The sequence below is a fragment of the Echeneis naucrates genome, chromosome 4 (assembly GCF_900963305.1).
Source record: "Echeneis naucrates chromosome 4, fEcheNa1.1, whole genome shotgun sequence".
In the NCBI taxonomy this organism is placed as follows: domain Eukaryota; kingdom Metazoa; phylum Chordata; class Actinopteri; order Carangiformes; family Echeneidae; genus Echeneis; species Echeneis naucrates.
In genome coordinates this window covers 19,431,165-19,452,850 of record NC_042514.1, presented here as the reverse complement: position 1 = coordinate 19,452,850, position 21,686 = coordinate 19,431,165, and the positions used below count along the sequence as shown (strand labels likewise).

At 41.7% G+C, this 21,686-nt stretch overlaps 2 protein-coding genes across 3 annotated transcripts in view; one reads left to right on the top strand and one right to left on the bottom strand.

Moving 5' to 3' along the window:
• The first annotated feature begins 2,897 nt into the window (after positions 1-2,897).
• Positions 2,898-6,765, top strand: arpc5b (actin related protein 2/3 complex, subunit 5B). 2 transcript variants are annotated; one of them, XM_029499718.1, is made up of 4 exons: positions 2,898-3,156; positions 4,132-4,204; positions 4,554-4,730; positions 5,006-6,765. In XM_029499718.1, the coding sequence occupies exons 1-4, from the start codon at positions 3,017-3,019 to the stop codon at positions 5,066-5,068; spliced, it is 453 nt and encodes a 150-aa protein (XP_029355578.1). In that variant the 5' UTR covers positions 2,898-3,016; the 3' UTR covers positions 5,069-6,765. The 2 variants fall into 2 exon arrangements, with proteins under 2 accessions (XP_029355578.1, XP_029355579.1); XM_029499719.1 differs by having other exon boundaries at positions 4,123-4,204.
• Positions 6,766-8,096: 1,331 nt separating this feature from the next.
• Positions 8,097-21,686, bottom strand: part of hmcn1 (hemicentin 1) — a 73,670-nt gene continuing 60,080 nt past the window's right edge. The window contains exons 72-107 of the mRNA XM_029499766.1: positions 21,513-21,654; positions 21,146-21,290; positions 20,885-21,012; positions 20,645-20,801; positions 20,344-20,465; positions 19,905-20,069; positions 19,415-19,522; positions 18,724-18,861; positions 18,499-18,633; positions 18,111-18,380; positions 17,709-17,899; positions 17,307-17,520; positions 16,760-16,894; positions 16,448-16,638; positions 16,254-16,335; positions 15,792-16,061; positions 15,489-15,659; positions 15,235-15,405; positions 14,884-15,054; positions 14,583-14,757; positions 14,158-14,324; positions 13,627-13,797; positions 13,377-13,523; positions 13,134-13,271; positions 12,861-12,982; positions 12,543-12,780; positions 12,329-12,391; positions 11,994-12,113; positions 11,744-11,878; positions 11,534-11,647; positions 11,007-11,132; positions 10,789-10,917; positions 9,318-9,686; positions 9,011-9,130; positions 8,795-8,921; positions 8,097-8,463 (exon numbers count right to left, since the gene is read on the bottom strand). Coding sequence (XP_029355626.1) covers positions 8,097-8,463; positions 8,795-8,921; positions 9,011-9,130; positions 9,318-9,686; positions 10,789-10,917; positions 11,007-11,132; positions 11,534-11,647; positions 11,744-11,878; positions 11,994-12,113; positions 12,329-12,391; positions 12,543-12,780; positions 12,861-12,982; positions 13,134-13,271; positions 13,377-13,523; positions 13,627-13,797; positions 14,158-14,324; positions 14,583-14,757; positions 14,884-15,054; positions 15,235-15,405; positions 15,489-15,659; positions 15,792-16,061; positions 16,254-16,335; positions 16,448-16,638; positions 16,760-16,894; positions 17,307-17,520; positions 17,709-17,899; positions 18,111-18,380; positions 18,499-18,633; positions 18,724-18,861; positions 19,415-19,522; positions 19,905-20,069; positions 20,344-20,465; positions 20,645-20,801; positions 20,885-21,012; positions 21,146-21,290; positions 21,513-21,654 — 5,934 coding nt within the window. The remainder of the gene's footprint in view (positions 8,464-8,794; positions 8,922-9,010; positions 9,131-9,317; positions 9,687-10,788; positions 10,918-11,006; positions 11,133-11,533; positions 11,648-11,743; positions 11,879-11,993; positions 12,114-12,328; positions 12,392-12,542; positions 12,781-12,860; positions 12,983-13,133; positions 13,272-13,376; positions 13,524-13,626; positions 13,798-14,157; positions 14,325-14,582; positions 14,758-14,883; positions 15,055-15,234; positions 15,406-15,488; positions 15,660-15,791; positions 16,062-16,253; positions 16,336-16,447; positions 16,639-16,759; positions 16,895-17,306; positions 17,521-17,708; positions 17,900-18,110; positions 18,381-18,498; positions 18,634-18,723; positions 18,862-19,414; positions 19,523-19,904; positions 20,070-20,343; positions 20,466-20,644; positions 20,802-20,884; positions 21,013-21,145; positions 21,291-21,512; positions 21,655-21,686) is intronic.

Below are 21,686 nucleotides of genomic sequence, written 5' to 3'. Positions count from 1 at the left end.
ACCAACGCACGCAATGCTGTGTGTGTAGGTGCGTATCTGTGTTTGCGAAGGAGTGGAAGGAAGAAATTAAGAAAAAAGAAAAGAAAACGTGTGCGGATGTTTATATTTATATCTTTGCTGTCTGGGAGAGTGTGTGAGTGAGTCTGTGGAGGGGCTTGAAAGAATGGTGTTGGGAAGTGGAATGGCACTCTTCTATTTCACAACCATACAATCATACAATTGTTACTGTTTACGTACAATACATGTCCAGTGCAGTGAGCAAGACTTTCTCATGGTGAAACAAATATTTGTGAATCAGATATATCAAATATATGGGTAACAAAATGGGAGGTCTGCAGTGGGCTATCTATTAACTAGTCTTATTATTGCAGCGGTCAGCTTTATCTAGCAGGGCTAGATAAGAAAATTGAAAAAATTCCCCTCCTCTTCCCGACAGAGGTATGTGTGTTTTGGAATGGTTTTCAATGGTCAAGAACAATGAGCTGTTCTGTTAACCATGGCGAATGTCCAAGCACTTCCTGCCAAAATGTAACATAAGCTCATATGACTTTGGGAACAGAAAGGAGCCAACACTTCTAGTTATTTGCCTTGTTTGGCAAGCAATTTGTTTTTACTGCTTCCCTATCCCAGTTCTCTGACCGATAATGATGAGTCTCTGAATTAGCAACATGGAAAATGCGTCTTCCTCACGCAAAGATGAAAATGTTTTATATGACGCAGGAAAACGGTGATGTCACAGAGTTTATGTGGTGATCTGTGGGACCACGTAAACAGACCACCCCATTACAGACACATTCAAATAAATACTTCCATCAGAGCAATGAAATGGAAGGTCGAGTGTGTGAGTCACACACACACACACACACACACACCTACACACAGGAGCAGTTATTTCTGGCCCCTGCCTGACTAAAAGGCACGTGCAATCATAGGGGTGAATTATTACACTGGGGCAATAGGGGCATTGCTTTACCTTGTGTGTTTATGAATGTGGTTGTTCAATGTTTAGTCTATAAAAACTGTTCATTGGGTCATCTCTACCTTTGGGCCCAGTCATTTGATCAATTATAGACCAAAGCTTCTCAAATGCCACACTTAAATGTTTCTCTTTATTGTGCAACTGGTTTGTGGGAGGTAAAGGTTTTTTTTTTTTTTTTTGTTTTTTTTTTGTCTTTCTCTGTGAGCAATATTAATATTTGAACTTAGATATAGACTGCAAGGGTCATCATAGTAATGGTTTGTACAATAATCTTCCTTCGTTTTGTGGAAGCTATAGGAATGCAGGTAATATAACCTGTATCTTGAAGTAATAAAACAATGTTTGAATGTTGAAGTGAAATGCATTATTCTAATCTAAGTTTGTAGCTCTTTCCCAGTTCATTTAAATAGTGCTATTTAAAACTACTGTTCAGTTTGTTGTTTAGTGTGAACGAGCACAGGCCGTTATTTGTAATGAATGGTTTTAGGGTGTGAGGGGTTGTGTTTTATTTTGCAATACTAACAGATAATAAATAATTATAACTATAACTAAAGCACATAATATGTTTTATTAGTGTTGTGGTATAATATTAGGTAAGGATTTGAGTACGTGGAAGATTTGAGTTACAATGAATTAATGCTTATATATATCATCATATTAACAATAAAATAAGATAAAGATATTTAAAATATAGTCAGTACATAATTTGACTTGCACAAAAATACAAGTTTTCAAACTTTGACTGTGATGTTAATTTGCTTGTCTTTTTTTTTCTCATTCAAGGAGTTTATCTTTCCTTTAAATGAAAGCAAGCCAACAATTTGCCGCAATAATAAAACTGGGACGCAGAAGTGAATAACCATTATAGTTAATTACAGGCAGAGGTCTACTCAACAAAACCAGAGGGGTGTTCCCGAAAACACCAGGAGATGGCGATGGTGATGGTTTAGGGACAAAGTGGGTTATGAAAACGTAACACTTCCTACAACCCAACATGTCACACTTGATTTTTTTCAATAGTCTTGTAAGAATGATTGAGGACCGCAATTTGGTTGGAATATTAATATCATTCAAAATGCTAAGTGTTAATATTGTTGCTGCTGTTGTTGTTTTTGTAGCCCCCCTCCTGTGTTCCCAATCCTGTCTCTGCTCTCTCTTTCCATCCACTCCTGAGCCTCAGCCTGGAAGCTTTACCAGCAAACCAACAGCATTGCCAATAAAGTCAAACAGAGGGCGACAGGAGATGTCAGACTCCTTCTTCGCAGAGTAAAACTGTTTCAGCACAACAAGGCACCAGGAACATTCATACAGCCTGCCCCAGCTGCTGAACAGAACAGGTAAAAAAAAAAAAAAAAAGGCTTCAAAAAGCTGTTCACCAAAGAAAGCTGTTTTTGTCTGTGTGAGTGGTAAGTAGGGAATATAAAGTCTCTTATAGATGGCTCTAAAACCAAATGTAATATTTAGGACAGCCATTTTTTCTAAATGGGCCATAATTGGTTATGACATATAATAAAATGAAACCATAGCTCTTATTTATTAGGTTTGATCGCCCTTTAGGGGCCAAAATGTGATGCACAGTTTACGTCATGCAGTAGCAGCAGTTGGCCACTAGGGTGCCCCCGGCAACACAACAAGAATGAACGAGGCTTTTTACAAAGACAGAGCTGGACCAATCTCAGAGGAAAATCAAGAAGTATCGTTTTTTTTAATTAAATTTCATTATCCTTATTCCATCCTATCATTGTTCTATTTCCCTTGCTGCTGGACTCCGTGAGTTCCAAACATAATTTCATTGTACCAACTACAAGGACAATGAAGTTTTCTGATTCACACTCCACACCACCTGGTGGCGGTAATGCGCCAAGTCGGTGTTCGCCCTCCGCCAGCAAAACTCGAGGAAGAAGAAGAGGAAGCAGAAGGCGGAAGCGGAAGTCGTAGCTGTCTGCCCGTCTCCTGGTTGACAATCGTCTTTTAAGGCAACTAAATAAATTGCCGGCCTTTTTCGCGGTAGAATAACACCCGCCACTCCCCGCAAACATGTCTAAGAACACCGTGTCGGCCCGCTTCAGACGAGTGGACGTAGACGAGTACGACGAGAACAAATTTGTGGACGAAGAGGACGGAGCAGAAAATCAGCTGGGGCCGGACGAGGCAGAGGTGGACTCCCTCATCAGACAATATCCTTTCCATGCTCCCCCAGCCTGAGTATTAACACGGACGATCTGCCACTGTGTGTGTGCGCCTTTTCGGCGATTTCTCAGCATATTATTTCCATGATGCATTTAGTGTGCTTGAACCATCTTTGTGCTGCAGGCCGGTCACTGCCCGGACTTGCCTTTCAGTCACATTCCTGGGATTTCTGGCCCCCGAGAGCTCAGGCTGTTCAACGGCAGTACACCGACAGCAGCCACAGCTTCACCGTTTACCATCACAAGATCTGTGTAATACTCATGGTCTTAAAATGCATCGCGTCCCCCTGAGGCGACAGGAAAGTCACCCAGTCACATTTTTTTTGGCTAAAAGTGTGTTGTCTGTGTGTTGCTGCCGTTGAGCCGAGCCCTCCTTTCAGTCTGCTAGGCCTTATAAGGCAATGAGCTGTTGCACTTCCTCATTGAATGATTCAGTAACCCTCCGCTTCAACGCGCCGGAGTTAAAGGAGAGGTGCACCTCATTTATTCTAGTCTCATAGCTGCGATAGTGAAAATGCAATAAAGCAGAACTCGTATGCTTATACGCACTATCCTGTATGACAGAGTGCTGATCGCTAAAGAATCATTAAATATATGAGCATTTCTCGTGTAAACTGAAATAGACGCCCAGTAGTACAACTTGCATTCAAAGAGCTCTTGGTTGGGATAATCAATTAAATCTAAAACTGCTAAAAAAAAAACAAACCTGCGGATATAACGTTTTAAAAGTTGTACACACAATTAATTATCTTATCCAGCATTACCAATGTTTTAACTACTACTGCAGGCCAGTGATGTGAACCATGTTGTCACCAGCTGGACCAAATTGTGTTAGTATTGATGATATTGTCTATGTTGACATTTGTGTGATATTTATTTGTTTATTTATTTATTTAAATTACTTTTTTTTGTTGTTGTTGGCTATAAGTGGGCCATGAAATTTGCATCCTTAACCCCCTGCACAGGAAATCTCATGGAGGCTTTACATGCAGTACTGAAGAACCCACCAATCAACACAAAGAACCAAAATGTCAAGGTAGATGTAGATTCAGTCGTCAATCAACTGTTGCCACGTTTTAGTATTTCTGGAAAATTACTTTAATGCTCTTAACATTACTGTTAATACTTTGTTCTTTGGTTACTTCCCTAACTTAAAAAATTTGAGAACACCTTTTTGAGAAATGGTTTACACACCCCTAAGTAGAGAGTCCATAGTTGTAGGGCCCATGTAGTCTCTAGGCCACTGATCATTCATTTTGATGACCTAAAGAAAATACCATTTCATTTATTTCTAATTTGTATAATTGAAGTATAAGAGTGGAACCTGGTTTATAGTGAACTGTGTAGCAATTCAGATTTTTGTAAGACCTCCCTTTTTCTACCAGGATCGCGCAGAGGGTTTGGTGCTGAAAGTGCTCAGTGCCTTTAAAAGCAGCGACATTGAGAAAGGGGTGCAATCTCTTGATAAGAACGGCGTGGATCTTCTGATGAAATACATCTACAAAGGCTTTGAGAGGCCATCAGAAAACAGCAGTGCAGTCCTGCTGCAGTGGCATGAAAAGGTAATTGTCTGAAATGATGATTGAAGTTACGATTTATTTTCTCCTCTCTCTGCAGCGTGATAAATTCTTATGGCTGTGCCAATCCATATCCATACAGGATTTTAAACCCAAGTATTAACAGCATCTATCTGCTCAATAAACTAAATATTAGTATAGTATTGGTAATATTAGTATTGATAGCAAAGGGATTAGTGCTTGCCTTATTGGTTTTAGGTGAATAGATACAGCTAAAACAAAAACAACCCCTCATCATACGTCTTTTACTGTGTGTCCAGGCTCTGGCAGCCGGAGGAGTGGGCAGCATCGTCAGGGTACTAACAGCAAGGAAGACGGTCTAAAAGAGGAAAAAGGTTACTCCACTCCACATCACTGACAGATGCAGGGAGGAACGCTGCACTGTAAAACTGTAATAAGACAGATGGCATAGGGGCCAAACAGGAAACCAGGTTTTTAACTCAATGTGATCCTACAGTGATCATGGCTACGCTTAAAAAAAATAAAATAAAAACAAAACTGCATCACATATGGTTTAAAAAGTGGGTTTTCTAGTTTCCTCCTAAACATGATCACGGCCTAGTCAGTCATATTCCTCATGGGTGCTACAGATAACTTCTCACCCTAAGTGTTTGTGTGCCTTCCCTGGTTTGGTTCTGCCCCCTTTGTCTATTTCTGTACACCAGTGGTTCCCTACCTAAGAATTGCAATATAAATCTGAGGTGTTGCTAAATTTGTTTTGCGTAATCTTTACTTCTTTGCAAATTACAGAAACCCTTTGTCTCCACAATATTGGAATAGCTTACACAGGTAGAGGATTAAAAAAAAACAAAAAACAAACAAAAAAAAAAACTCACTTTTTGTTGCAAAACCATTAGACAAATACACACTGTACAAATACACAAGTGGTCGAAAGGTAGAGAACCACTGTGTCGCTCGCTGTCCTTCTTTTCATTCGTTGTGTCATTTTCCTGTGTTCTCTGCAGCAGAGACTTCCTGGTAGAATAAAAGCCTCATTCTCTGTCAGTACGTCTTCTCACTGCCTCTCACTGTAACACATAAAAGCCATGAGAATCCCCTGCTGGTACTATTAATTCTTTCAGGAATATAACACAACCCGGCAATGGTAATTAACTGAAAAAGATCATCTGGGTTTATACAGTTTAGCATGTTTTCTGTCTCTGCTTTATGCAGGAGAGATGAAAATGATAGAATTGATATTTTAATTTCTTGAAATAAATATCTATAATAAATATATATATGCCAATGGTTTGCATGATCCCACTTTTAAGTTTTGAGTCTTTTCTCAAGCATACTTGTATTTTACAGATGTTTCGTGTCTATTCTGGAAAAATTTCTGTCTTTTTTGTATTAAACCTTTTGAAAGTCACGCTCTAAGATTTGTAAAGCAAATCCTTCTTACATAGTACTGTCTTTCAGTGGAAAGTCAGACTCTTAATTAGATTTTATGTAATGAGGGAAAACTGGAAAAGTTGATCTGCCTTATGAGATGGATTATGTCTCTTGGCAAATAATTTTATTTAGCTTTTTTGGAAATAATGTATCTTGCAGTGATGATTGAATTGCCCTTGTATATTAGAGAAGCATTCCAAAAAATGTGTGGCATTGTAACCATTGATGTTACATGTGAACAACATAAGCAACCGTAAGCTTTGCTCCTCATGTAGAATTTGTCCCCAACATACTTTTTTTGACTGACGGTTACATTTGGATGTTTCCTTTTACAAAACAAACACGTATTTTCAGCACTGTGTTTTTCTCACCAGTTGATATTCAGATGTGGATTGTCGTGTTTGCGTATCGTTGAACCTAGACATTAGATACAATTTCTAACGCAGCAAAGGCCAGTTTTACATGAGAAAGAAATCTTCTGCTTCATGGTTTTCTAGTCAAAAATACTCTTCTAGCTGAGAGACAAGGAAACATGCCGAACATCCTGCCTTACTCAAATATTCCTTTTTTATGTTTGTGCTTTTTTGAAAAAATAAATAGAAAATAATAAAACGCATATGACTGTTAATTGTTCGTAACTTTGTGGTGTTTTTACTTGTACAGATTTCTAACGGTGAATACAAGTCAGAGCTTGCATTTACTGAACCTTTATGCATAAAATGGAATAAAACTAATTATTGGCACAGTCCCACAGTTGGACTTGGAACAAAATTCAGCCTTGGACATATCTGCTGGTGACGGCACAAATGTCACTTACCAAACTGTTACACAATTTATGAATGTTTTAACCGTGCCCATACAATGAGATTTGAGGAACTAGCCCCTATGGCCAGTACAGAGTTTGTACTCTCCTAAAGACATTACTTCACTATATTCTCAGACACAAATTAGTTATTTGCTGACATAGTGATTTCTTGTTAACATATGTCCGCTTTATTATCTTCTATTTTTCACAAAGTCAAATGATGGCCTGATGACGACAATTTAAGAATTTTTGCAGACAATAACATCACTGAGAGTTTTTTTTAAATATATACATTTATGTAAGTGGGCTCTCTGGGTAATTCAGAATTTAATACATTTTTTTATGCAGTATTGCTGCAGACATAATTCCACATTCCACTTTGTATATATTCATTTATTACATTTTTATTACAAAATGGATAGAATAAGTACAATATGGCAATACATTATGAAAAAAATATATGTACAAGTCATAAAAATAAAATACATCTTCGTATCAACTATTAGATGGAGCATTATGGCACAGTCATGATGTAATCAGTGTAATGATTGATAGGGTTTCCGTCTGATGGGCCACGACCTGAGAATCTAGAATACAAAACAGTCAAATTCTCTATCACCACTATGAGCATCATGTCCAATCAGTCACAACTCTATTATAGTGACTGATTAAGAAAGGTAAAGGTGGGAATTGCCCAAGTTTTTCATGTTCAAGCACTTCCCAATAAGTTAATAACAGGTAAATGTAAATAAGAAACACGCAGAGATTTCTTCGGCAGTGTTGGAGCCTATTTTCTGAGCTAGTCATGAACATTTTGGCTTTGAGGATCAAAATCTGTTTGATCATAGTTAAATCTGATTGGGGTAAAAACAATACGGATTTGAACATCAGTCCTGACAGACTGAAGCGTCCTTTACAAGGATTAGAGCCAATTAAGTGCCAGTTTCATCCAGTGGCTTGTTTTATATTCAACTCCTTTATGTCTTTAAGGTTTTATGCACTCACTGGCATCTCTCACAAACTGTCTGTTTACTGACATGGACAATTTTCAGCCATGCACCCACTCATCCACACCGTGTTGCTCTGTCAGTGGGGCTGCACGTGGAGGACTTGCATCATCACTGCACCTTCTTCTACCATCATTTAAAGTGCTCTCAGTAGGGATAGGCAGAGACAGCAATATAGACAATGAAAGTCGTCTGGTACTCAATGCCTCCGTCTTTGCTGTAGGAAAGGGCTCGGACCTTCATTCGGTATGTGTGGGGCTCCCGCAGAGCCTGTGTAGTGAACAGAACTCCTTTTAAGTTCTCATCTCGCAGAGCAAAAGGTAACGTGACATCCTCGTCCACCACCAGGAAGGTGGTTCTAGGGTGCATCACTCCATCCTGTGTGTAGGCTACAAGCCTGATGAGGTCCTGATTAGCTGCAATGCCAAAGGGAAGGGACAGCAGCTTGTACTCCAAGGCATAAGGGCTCAGGGTGCACTCCAGGTCGTTTGGTGGGCAGTTCTTAAGGCAGAACCTACAACAAAGTAAACTTCAGCTGAATATGGAGTGAAAGTTTGGAACCCATTCTGCAAATGAGACCGACAGAGAATCCTATTTGCAGTCGGATATAACTAGAAGTTACATGATGTAGCAAATGATGTAGTGATGAGGGTTTGTAGCAACAACATCTCAGTGACTGCAGCTGAACATTCTGCTGGGGTAGAGGCCAAAGGCTGAGCATCATTTATTTAGAAACTGCCTGATGCTAGCATGGTTTTGTATATCATACCATTCATTCTAAAAAAAAAAAAAAAAAACTCAAAACGTTAAAATCTCATTTATGGTGTATACTTGTGGAGGTTTACCCTGTGGTTGAATCCCTCTGGTAGTTTGATGGACAAGGTGTGTCAATACACTGGTAACTTCCTCTCATGTTGAAGCACATGCGGTTTGCTCCACACTGGATCTTCTGCTCCTGACACTCGTCCATATCTGCAGACAGAGCAAACAGCTCACCACAGAGCCACTGGTGTGGTATAAGGAGCACAGCTCAGGCTCTGGGAGTGGACGGCAGTCCTCACCTTGACAAGTTTTTCCGTTGGCCGTGAGACGGTAACCAGCAGGACAGAGACACCTGTGGCTCCCCGGCGTGTTTATGCACTCATGCTGACAGGCATCCCTTACCTCACACTCATTGATGTCTGTTTGTGTCACACAAACACAGAAAAATGGAAAATAAAGCAAGAAATCAGATACAAATGATTACTAAAAACACATTTCATGTTCACAGTCCACCATATTTACTTATAAAACCACGGAGTAGCAGTGATAAAAAGAGACAGTTGCATCCTCTCCCTTAGCTCAACCCTGCCTGTCCTCCATAGTTACCTAAACAGCGGCCACCCCTGGACTCAAACCCTTGCTGACAAGCGTGGAAGCCTTGTCGTAGGGAATGTGTGCGAGTCTCCCTGCGGCTATGGCTCCTGTAGCGGCCCCTTGTGGTGGCTGCGTAGGAGTGGTAGGTCTGAGAGGCCAAGTTGTGATACAGTTGTTGGTTGGAGCTGCGCTCAGGAGAGGACTGAGACGTGCGGTAGCCATATGAGTAACTTTCATAGCTGGGCAGACGCTCCAGACCAGCGCAGGATTTGCCATCGCCCAGCAGATGGTGCCCCGGTGGGCAGGTGCACTTGAAGCTGCCACGTGTGTTGATGCACTGGTGGGCACAGGGCTGAGGAAGCTGCTCACACTCATTTATGTCTGCCCCCAGCACAACGAAACACCAGTACCAAGACACAAAAAAGGAGGAGTAGAAGGAGAAAAAAGTACAAAACAATGGAGGAAAAAAGGGAGGACAGTAAAGGATATGAAAAAAAAAATGAGATGGTGTGAGCCACGAAAATAGTGGAGAAAGATGAGAATGAGGGGGGAAAAAGGGGATATGTTAATTACCCCACTGTCCAACAATACATTTTCGTGTCTCTAAGACAGAAATGTATTGAGACTATGACACTAAAACTATATTTGCCTAATTTGAATGAGAGGATAACATGATCACCTTTCATCTCGAATAAAAGAAACGGTATAAAGAAAGTCTCTTGTGACCTAGCTCACATTTTATCTGAAGAAATTACATCAGATCAATGTGATATCAGGTAATGGTAGATAGTAAAGAACAGTGTTTGACAAAGACAGATGTCAGCGTCCAGGGTTAATGATGTCACAGGAGGAAAGGGCACCACTGGGAAATAGCCAAATTCAAACACAAAGGTGGCAGTTTGAAAAATCTAGATTAGAAGAGAGTGAAAAGAAAAAGTGGCAAAAGCTGTGAGGGGATGGTGCTGGTCCTTTTTAGATTCACTGCATCAAAGGAGGAACCATTTCTTTCTAGTTTCTAGCTTCATGTTGTGCTTTCTCACCCTCTCTCTACCCTACTTTCTTCTTACAGTCTACAGGAGGAGACCAACAATCAACCGAGAGCTAAACCGTGCATTAGGTCTGCAAGAAAAAAGGTGCTTGCTTTAATGTTAGGAGTTAGGAAGCAGTTTCCAATGCAGCATTTTAAAGATGTAAGCAAGTAAGCAAGCAAGCAGTGGACTGTAACTCCTGAGGTATACTGTAGGGGACAGGAGTTATTTTATATGTGAGAAGCATGAAAGCTGATTAGAAGTGCAGAGCAGAAGTGTTTCAAACTGTTTGACACGTGCCTTAGTAAATATCCTCAACAGGGAACTGCATTATAGATAGTCTAAATACGACCTGCTTCACCCACACAATGAAGTCCTTCATACACCATAAATGTTTAAAGTCTGTCCCTAATGAGGGGGTGACTGTGCAAAGTAGACGTTAAGGATGCACATACCCACACATGGCCTTCCGACTCCCTGAGATCTGTAGCCACGCGGACAGGTGCAGTGGTAACTTCCTCTGGTGTTCTCACAGATCTGGTTATATCTGCACTGATGAATGCCATCTCTGCACTCATTGATGTCTACAACACAGACCGAAACATGAATATAAAGACACCGTTGGTAACTCAGCGTGCAAAATTGGAATCTCTCACTGTCTCTGAACACGCACCTACACATGTCCCATTGCCGCCTTTTGTCATACCACTGGGGCACAGGTCAATACATGTGTAGCCACCTCGTGTGTTTTTACACTGTTGGTCGGAACGACAAACCCTCTGTCTGCACTCGTTTATATCTGAGGAATAAAGAGGGAAAAGAAAGTGCCACATCACCAACAAATCTAGAATGATTTCAGCCCAGATAGATTCCCTATCAGCAGCTTTACTCAGTGATTGCATTCTTGTATTCTGATAGATCTCTCTTTACTCTTTACTTGGTGTGCACATCTGTGTTGAACAGAAGGCTTAACTGTCATGTCCATGCACATTAGTTCTACACTTCTCATATGATGGCTCATGCCTGTGGATGAGCCACTATTTTTCAACTTGGTGAACAGATTGGATGGTTGTAGTTGAACAACCAGCTGCACTGGAGCAGTTGGTTTGCGTAGTATGTACAATAATTGTGGTTCCATGTGTGACGTTAACACTGAAAATTGCAGGTGAAGCGTTCTTTAGAGAGCATTAGGTCTCTCACCTATGCAACGTCGGTTCCGGAGTTGAAATCCTGGCTGGCAAGCGCACCGATAACTTCCAATAGTGTTAAGGCAGTGCTGATTGCATGGATTGGACTCCTGACACTCATTCACATCTAAGCAACAGACAACATGGTTCACATAATCCTTTGAACACTTCAAAATTTGGAAAAGCACTTCAGGCGCAAAATTGTTTGAAGCTTATGATGTACCTGTGCAGCTAAGACCATCGGCCGTTCTCCTGAAACCACGACCGCACTGCATAACACATCGATAAGAACCGATAGTGTTCTTGCAGTCCTGTCCATCATAGCACATGTTTCCACCCAGAGAGCACTCATCAATGTCTGAGAGGGCAGAGATCAGCAGATTCATTAGGCAATGACCTAATGCTATCGTAATCATCGGTAAATTTCAATGCATAGGTACTGTGTGTGTGTTGTGTTGTGTTGTGTTGTGTACCTTGACAGGTTTTGCCATCAGCAGAGATTGTGAGGCCCCAAGGACAAGAGCAATAGTAAGTGCCCATGGCATTGTGGCAGGCATGAGAACAGGGGTTACCAGCCTCACACTCATTCTCATCTGCAGCACATGATACATAAAAAAAAAAACAAAAAAAAAAACAACATTGCAATTTTTAGAACAAAGACATTTATTTATATGCAGTACAGGCAAAAAATTTGGACACACTTTCCTATTCATTTGAGTGTCCAGACTGTGTGTCCAAACTTTTGGCCTGTACTGCATATCTCAATATACATCAACCAGATTTTTAGTTTCTAGTTTCTAAACATTACCTGCGCAATAGGGCCCAGAAGACACCAACCTGAAACCCTGAGGACACTGGTTACTGCGATCACCTGGGGTCATATAAATAGAAAGAAGAAAAGGGTCAAATACCAGAAAATGTCTGTATGACTAAAAACAAGCAAAAACAAAAAAATATTTTAACCCTGTTTAGTGCATCATCACCCAAATATTTTTCCCACAGTCAGAACAGTGTCTGCTCACCCTTGGTGATGCTGGCTTGGATGCCGAACTCCAGCACTTCTTCCAGGGGGTGGTACTGAGAACTGATGGCTGTGGCCTGCAGCATCTCTACCAGGTAGGGCATCTTGCCCTTCGATGGGTCATAGGAGATGGTGTGGTTCCAAGAATAGGGCACGCTCTGCCTGTCGATGCTGAACATACGAGTGGACTGAGCGTACAGTTGTCCTGGGCCTGTCTGGATGTAGTCCTCTGTGTAGTCCTGCAAAGAAAAACAATATATCGTTCAGCCTGACATACCTAAAAAAAGACTTCAACTGGCTGCTTTGGTTATGTCTATACCTTGATGCTGATGTCAGCATGTGAGGGCAAATGTAAGATGTGTCCATTCACGACAATGTCCAACAACAACGCTCCATCTGAGTCCAGGCCTCTGGCAATGTGGGTCATCCTCAGGATCTCACCTGGTTTCATCCAGAAACAGCACAGATTTGTGTCTCACTTCCTAACACTAGACATCCACATCCACTCAGCTGTTGTAAGAAAAAAGAAATCTAAATTCCATAGGCAGCTAAGAGGCACTGAGCATGAGCACAGACACACCCTTGGCCTTACCTGTGGCAAACTCCACCTGTGTGTCTCGTCTGAAGACACCCCCTGCCAGGGTGTAACCGTTGACCGCTTCTCCTATTTCCTGTGCCGTAGTCCAATAAACAGGATTCAGGATGGAGATGAGTTTCCTCATTGCAGGACCTTGAATATGAAGACATATGTTTGTTTGGCTTGCTTGCATTGGGTTTACGGAGGCAGGAATCAATCATGTCTATAGAAGTCATAAAGCCATAAAAGGAAGCTGACCTAATGCCCGTGGTATGTTAGATATGGTGGCCTTGACGATTCTGCCACCAGAATTGCTGTCTGCAATGGTGCTATTGAGGATGGCAATGCCAAATTCAATATCATTAACATTCCCTATGATGGTACCTCGGGCCTTCTGGGGCCCACCTGACAAAAAGAGATGATATTATTAAGTAAAAATGCATATACAGTAAAAGGACAACAGTATACAGGACAACTCCAAAAATATGTTTCTAAATACACAACTTACCAGGGCAGGCCTTAGTGTTACACCTGGAAAGCTGCGAGGAGTCTCCTGGACAGAGTCGGCCACCGTTACTTGGAGACGGGCTGTTACAGAGACGAGTACGTGTTCTCTCCCCACCTCCACAAGAAGCAGAGCACCCACCCCACGGCTGCCATGAGCCCCAGTTACCATCAACTGCAAGTGATACACCCCCGAGATAGTCAAATACGTAAGTATATACGATCACGCACAAATTGTAGAAAAAACTCAAATGCAGCAGTGCAAAAAAGATAAAGTAAGATAAAATAGGCTTTCTTGAATAAAGGCACATTCCACATTCATATGTTGTTAACTGAAGGTTTTGTCGGGCCTCCTTAAATAATTCTATAAAGGGTTTCATCTGGACCTCTACATGTTAAATTCCTTGAAGTAACTTCATTATGATTTGGTCCTATACAAATAAAATTGGAATTTATGCTCAGACAAACAGTGTTTTCCTCTTTTACCCTGACACTTAATTATTGCATACCCACAGTCATTAAAAAGTCAACTCACCAGGGCAGTTTTCTGTGCTGCATCTCTGTATCTGTGCATCTGCACCTGTGCATGCTCTCCCACCATTAGCGGGTCGTGGGTTGTCACATGTCCTGTAGCGTCTCATTTGACCTCCGTTACATGTCTTGCTGCAGGTGCCCCAGCTACTCCACGGACCCCAGTTACCGCTAACTAGTAGTATGGAAAGATACAAAGATAAGCCCAATGCCAGGTACAGAGTATATGAATCCATGATCTGTTGGGTTTCTTTAAATAAATTTATAAAGAGTTTGGTCTAGACCTGCTCTATATGTAAAGTGCCTTGATGTAACTTTGTTATGATTTGGCGCTATACAAATAAATCTGATTTGATTTGATTTGATGAAACAACCCTCAGACAAATACAGATGAAGGGGCAAAAAAAGAAAAACAAATGTTAAGATGACTCACTGGGGCATGGCTCGCTGTTACAGAAGTCAATGTGCACATCATTGCCCTCACACTGCCTGCCACCTTGCTGAGGGGCAGGGCTGGCACACAGACGTGTCCTCTGTCTGGTCCCACCGCCGCAGGAAACGCTGCAAGCTCCCCAGCTTACCCACGATGACCACTTCCCATCCACTGGTGGATGAAAGAAAAGAACCAGGAGGATCAATCACCTACATTTTAGCATTTGAAAGCCAATTGCAGAGATGAAATCTGGTTCAGTCTGGTTTCATAATAATGTACCACCCTGGACCCCCTTACCGGGACAAGGCCTCTCCTTGCACACTTGTGTTTGGGTGTCTGTGCCCTCACATCGTGGTCCATCAAAGGATGGAGGAGGGTTGTTGCACAGCCTGACTCTGGACTGCATACCCTTTCCACAGGTCTCACTGCATGGGCTCCATGGTAGCCAAGACCCCCAGTTACCGGCCACTGCAGCGGTATTGGCCAAGAGTTGGCCGTAAATTATTTAGAATCAATGCAAGTAGCTTTCATAATTAGTAGTTTAATAGCTTAAGTCACACACACTTTATGTGTTTGGTACTTGAGTTAAGGGGACATTCCTGCGGGTCATAGCTTTTCATATCGCCAATTTTTTCTTTGTCTGTTCACCTGGACAGGGTCTGACACTGCACATGATGGCTTCCAGTGGCTTCCCCTCACATTGCCTGCCTCCGTGCTGAGTTGGAGGGTTGCTGCAGGTCCGGGTCCTGGTTCTGTTTCCCTGTCCACAGGTTCGAGAGCACTCCTCCCAGAGAGACCACTCTGACCAGTTACCATCCACTGAAAATGGACACAGTTACAGCCTCATCATACACATTCTGAACGAACACGTTGAATCCTTTCCCTCTTAAACTTCTTCTGACCTGGACAAGGTTTTGCCTGACAACTGCGTATTTCAGCGTCTAATCCTGCACAGTGGCTGCCTCCGTTGGCAGGCAGGGGATTATTACACCTCCTTAACCTCTTCTGAGCCCCAACACCACAGGACACACTGCAAGGCCCCCACTCTGCCCACTCTGAGTATCCCCCGTGTACTAAAAAACAGATAAGTCCACATTAACACAAGGTTTCATTTGCTGTTTTATCAGCACGACTGATTTATTTATTTTTTCCTTGCTTCTTGGAAGATAACAAAAGTAAAGATAAATGCATAATGAACTGCTCACCTCGTACAGTTAAAGATACCCTGACGAGGACTGATCCAAGTAGATTTCTCGCCACACATTCATATTCAGCTGTGTCCTCCTTCTGGGCACTGCTGATCCTGAGCGTACCATTGGACAGGGTGGAAAATCGGTTGATACCCAGCAGTGGACGCCCCTGACGGGACCACTCTATCATGGGTCTAGGCTCACCCTCTGCCTGGCAGTTGAGCACCACTGTGGTGCCAGCATCCACCACTGTCTCAACTGGCTCCAAAGTGATGGTGGGTGCACCTGAATGTAGAATGGTGCACAATGTGAACCTTCCATTTATTTCACACTTCAAAATAAGAGTGCCAAATATAGGGAAAAATAACTTGTGATGATGTCACTGCATATTTTCAAGGATCTTCAGTGAATTACTGGACCATTATTTCAGGTTTATACGCCTGTCACATTCTGTACATGTAGAAATGCCAGACTTACTCTGCAAAGTAAGTGTGACACTTCTTTCCACCACCCCAGCGTCATTTGTTGCCACACACATGTAGCTGCCGGCATCTTCACTCTGAATAAAATTTTATAAACAAAGAAACAAACAAAAAAAAAACTAATTATCAAGATTAATGAAAAATATACAAACAGCATCAGGTATAAAGGATCTCAGTTTGTTTTCCTACCACAGTCCCATAGATGGCCAGAGACCCGTTATCAAGCTGACGGATTCGGTTGTTGATCTGAATGTTTATTCCATTTTTGCTCCACTGGATGGTGGGCAGGGGGTCGCCACGAACCTCACAGTTCAGAATGGCATTGCCACCCAAAGGTTCAATCCTGTTGGAGTGTGGATCCCCATCAATGATTGGAGGCTCTGAATGCAGACAAAAAAATGATAAAAAATTGTCAGAAAAATTTGCCTTGACCGTGGGATGAAATTGTGAGGTAAACAAGTGAAATAAAGTTGAGTCAAACGATGTCATGCAGGGTTTTACCTTTCACATATACAAAGCCCAGAGACTTAATGGTTCCAACACTGTTTTCTGCCACACAAGTGTAAGTGCCAGCGTCTTCTTTACTGACTCTCTCTATCACCAGTTCACTGTGGCCGGTCATATGATCATAATGCACTACAGCATTCACAAAAGGCAATAGGAAAAACACAGTTAAAAAACAGCGGGCCTGCATTTCACAAAACAGAACGCAACATTAGAGAGAACACTTTATCATTTCACAAAACAGAACAGCGTTACCGAAAACACTTCACAAGCAGAATGAAAACTTGACAGTGCAAAGTAATTTCCTGTTTCTACCTCTTATGATTTCAGATGTGTCCCTGCACCACGCTCAATTAGATTTTTTTTTTTTTGCTTTGTTTTGTTTTGTGAAATGTTGTTTTGACCTTCAGGGCCACTGTATTAAAAGCATTTATTCTAATATATGACACAAAGCTACATAAAACTGAATATATGGATTTTGGGGAATGTTTTAATTCTTAGAAACTATAAAATATTTGCACAATTACTGGAAGTGTTTGCTCACCAGGAATGATGTTGTTGTTGAGTGCCCATGTGATCTTGGGTGGTGGGATGCCACTGACACCACAAGCCAACAGGAGGCCCTCTCCCTTGTTAAGGGCCACATCTGCAAGCAGCTCGGTGAAGACAGGGTGGGTATGAACAGATAGAGTTAGTGTCCGACTGTCCTGCCCAACTGCATTGGTGGCAACGCACGTGTAACTGCCTGCATCATCAGGCTGGCATGGAGGAGAGATGAGGAGAGACAGAGCATGCAGAAAAAATTTTAATGCACCTTTTGGACACAGGACAGGCTGAGCATGTGCTCCACATCATCCTTTAGCGGCAGAGCTAAATTTAATACAGGCCAATCTTACTTCCCAGCAGTCTACAGAAAAGATAACTTGTTGCTTTTTACTTCTTTTACCTGAGCAATATCTATAACCAGCTCTCCAGAGGGCAGGATGGTGTACTCCCCGATGCTTTCGCTGAGGGGATTACCATCTTTCTCCCAGGACAGGCTGGGATGGGGGACCCCCTCTGCCACACAAACTAGCTGGGCTTGACTGTTTTCCACCACTGCTAATTCCTGCTCTCCACCACGAATGGAGGGAGGGACTGCAAAGGTAAGTGGCATATTTTTGGTTATCACATTACCTCCAAAAAGAAAAAGCCTAATTATGTTTTAAGTGAAGTGTTAAATGCACTCAAGACACACATAAGCAGCAGGTGGGGACATGCAGCGTTGTCTTTATCAAGTCTGTGAAAAACCATGAGCATATAGTAGTCAGATGTGAGGTTTAAAAACCATGAAATCAGTGAAACTTACTTTGTACAGTAAGGCTCATCTCAAGGTTGACAGTTCCAGCTACATTGGCAGCAGTGCATGTGTATCGTCCAGTGTCACTGGGTTGGATGAAGGAGATCTGCAGGGAGCCTGAACTGAGAATCCGCTGCCGTACAGATTCACTTAATGATTGCCCGTCTTTGTGCCATGTGACAGAGGGAGGAGGGGAGCCATCAGCCTGGCACTGCAGTGTCACAGAGGAGTCCACAGGTGCCAAATAGTTTTGAGTCTCTGAGCTGATCACAGGAGGCACTGCAGGATGCCGTAAAAGGAATAACATGCAATTTGCATTAGTAGCAGCAGAAGGAATCAAAATTAGTGACTACTGAAGAACACAAAATGAAATTGCATTACTTGGAAGAAGGGCTACCTTGTACTTTGAGCTTGGTCTTCCCCAGTGCAGTGCCAGCTGGGTTCTGAGCAACACATATATATGTACCAGCGTCTGAAACAGAAGCCTTGGATATCTGCAGACTTCCATTTGGCAGCACTGTGAAACTCCCACCTACCATAAAGCATAAGGAATATTCTTATGGCCGATTGCATACCATCTATTACACTACGACCATCGACTCACACAGATGTGACAAATTACCTGCAGTGGGTATGTTGATGCCCTCCTTCTGCCAAGTGATGGTTGGCCTGGGTGAGCCTGTAGCCCTGCAGGGCAGAGTGATGGGATTATTGAGGATGACATCCAAGGCAGGTGGGTGGGACTGTATCACTGGGAGCTCTGAGGAGGCAGATTGGCAGAAAAGCTGATGTTCAGGATGCCAAAATATGAATAGCTGAAAATTATTTTATGCAGCAGTGGGAGTATGATATTCACATTTGTAATCGCTGATTTAATAGCATTTGTCTTGATTTAATCCTGCAGAAAACCCTCAATTATTGTTCAACGTTTAAACAAACAACCGGCTGCTTTTCCCACTTTAACATACTGCAATTTCAATACATCGACATGGGTAACTTGTGAGTTTTGCTCTATTTCTTTAAGTTAATTTTAGATTTCTAGATATCTGTCACCACAGCTTCATGGTGGACAAAATCAGAGACCCTTCCAGAACGCAGAAATGGCAATCAAGATGTTAAAATCAATATCCTTAATGGACAGGTGTTTCAGGAGCTACACATAATCTGAGTCTGAGACAAAGGGAAAGCAGTGTTGTTAGAAATGATAAAACAACGAATAGACTTAAAGTTCCTGAACATAACATAGCAAAAACTACAATGTAAAAATCCATTGAGGTCTGAACTTGATATATTGTTTCTTAGGTTGGAGTTACCCTGCACTATGAGCTGTACATGGCGTTGCATGGAGCCTGCAGCATTCTTTGCTGTGCAGGAGTATCGCCCAGCATGACCAAGCTCAGCTGAGTCAATCTGTACTGGACCTGAAAACAGATCAAAGACCTGATCAACATAATTATTCCTTTAAACCTCAAAGCCCCACTCCATGGACCCTTTGACATTCTCAGCAATACTTTTTGTGAGTTTTAGTCTAGTTTTATTTTTTGGCCTACACCAAAGTATCCCATTTTTATGCCCTAAAAATTTTTGCCTCAGTAACATTCAATTATAAAATGATAAAAAATATAAAATAAAATAAAAAAAACTTTTCTACTGGGGCCATATGACCTTCTCATTTTAGGCACATCATTTTCAGTCACTCTTACAAATGTGTGGATATCAGCTAAAAGTTCATTGACTGTAACCATCATCATCCCAGATAAATTATTCAAAAACACATTTTTAAATCATCTTCAGAATACTTACCTGTGGGCAAGATGCTGTATCCTTGCCCCTCTTTGGGAATCCTAATGCCATCTTTAGTCCAGTGGATAGTGGGCTCTGGGACACCAGAGGCAGTACAAGCAATAACCACTGGGGACAGTCTGGTTACAGTTAACTCTGTGGGTTCATCAGCTAAAGATGGAGGAACTGTGGGGAAATATCAGTTTATTTAGATAAATAACAGTAAATAAATAAATAAATATACAGATTAGACAATGAAAAATATGATTGGCAAAATGTTTCGAAACAAAAATACATGTAAAATGTATATACTAACAATAACAAAAATAACGTATTTAAACGTATTTTAACCATTTGTTTTCCATAGTAGTAATTGTGAGTGTATGTGGAAAATGTTTTGAAGTGATGATCATGCCATTGCTAGAATTATGAGGTTGTTAAAGGATGCTGTATTACTCACCATGGACAGTGAGGCTGATGGCTCTGGAGTGTTCCCCTGCCTCATTAGAAACCACACACTCGTACACTGCTGTGTCATCCACTGTGGGAGCTATAACTACCAAGGACCCTGATGATAGTAATCTGAAAATAATAATAAAAAAAAAAAAATCAGGGTTACATTAGTACATGGAGGTAGTTACACTATAAGGTCCTCCCTCTACAATTTCATTAATGTCCATTTTTACAAAATTGCAAGTGTAAGTCTTGAGCTGATTAAGGTCTTGTATTAAGAAATGGAGAGGGAAAAAACCTGGATCAACCTGTACATATTCTGGTTTTGGTCAATGTTCATGGTTCGACCGTTTTTCTTCCAGCTGACAGTGGGTTTGGGTATACCAGTGGCATCGCAAGACAGGGTGGTTTGAACGTTGACTGTAACTGTCACATTGGTGTGACCATCAGCGATAGAAGGAGGTACTGAAAGATGAGAAGCAGGAGTCATAGAATTACTGGGTGCATGTGCTTGTCTGAGTTTTTTTGAGCACATATTTAGTGCTCACCATAAACCTGCAGATCTATTCTCTTGCGTTGTGTCCCAGCCTCATTTGTTGCCATACACAGGTAGCGGCCGGTGTCGGTCACCTGAGCAGATTGGATGTGTAAAGACCCATCCTCTGTAAACGTGTACCTGCACACATTCACACAGATAGAGTTGTATCTTAATGGCTGTAACACAATCACAAACAGAAATACTTAATTTGTCCTTCAATAATGACAGTAATAAAGGCTGCCAGAATCACTGACAACAGCATTAATTTTACCTGGGGTTGTTTCCTGCTAATATTGCTCCAAGTTTCCTCCAGGTGATACGGGGCGGTGGGACTCCGCTTACAATGCATTCAAGTATGGTCGGCTCATTGACATGTACTGACACTGATTGGGGGCCGTCCTTGATAGCTGGGGCCACTGAAGTAAAAGGAAAAAAAATTGACAGATTTGTTTTTCAGTATCTTTGCGATCATGAGCTATATAACTATTTAAGGAAAGAACTGAAAAGAAATCCCCTTCTTCAGTATGATAAAAAATTATATATCACTGTATAAAACATTAAAGTATGGACACACTGCTAGTGTGTTTAACTTTTGACTGGTACTGTATATAAATATCATACAAAAGCTGTAACTGTACCATTGACAGCCAGGTTAAACTGCCGTGTGGTCTTGCCAACGATGTTACTCGCCACGCAGGTATACTGAGCTCTGTCACTTAGCTCCGCCATGTTGATCTGTAAATAGCGGCCAGCAGACAGAATACGCACCCGGGCAGAGGCCTAAGAACAGATAGAAGGTTATTTGTGAACAT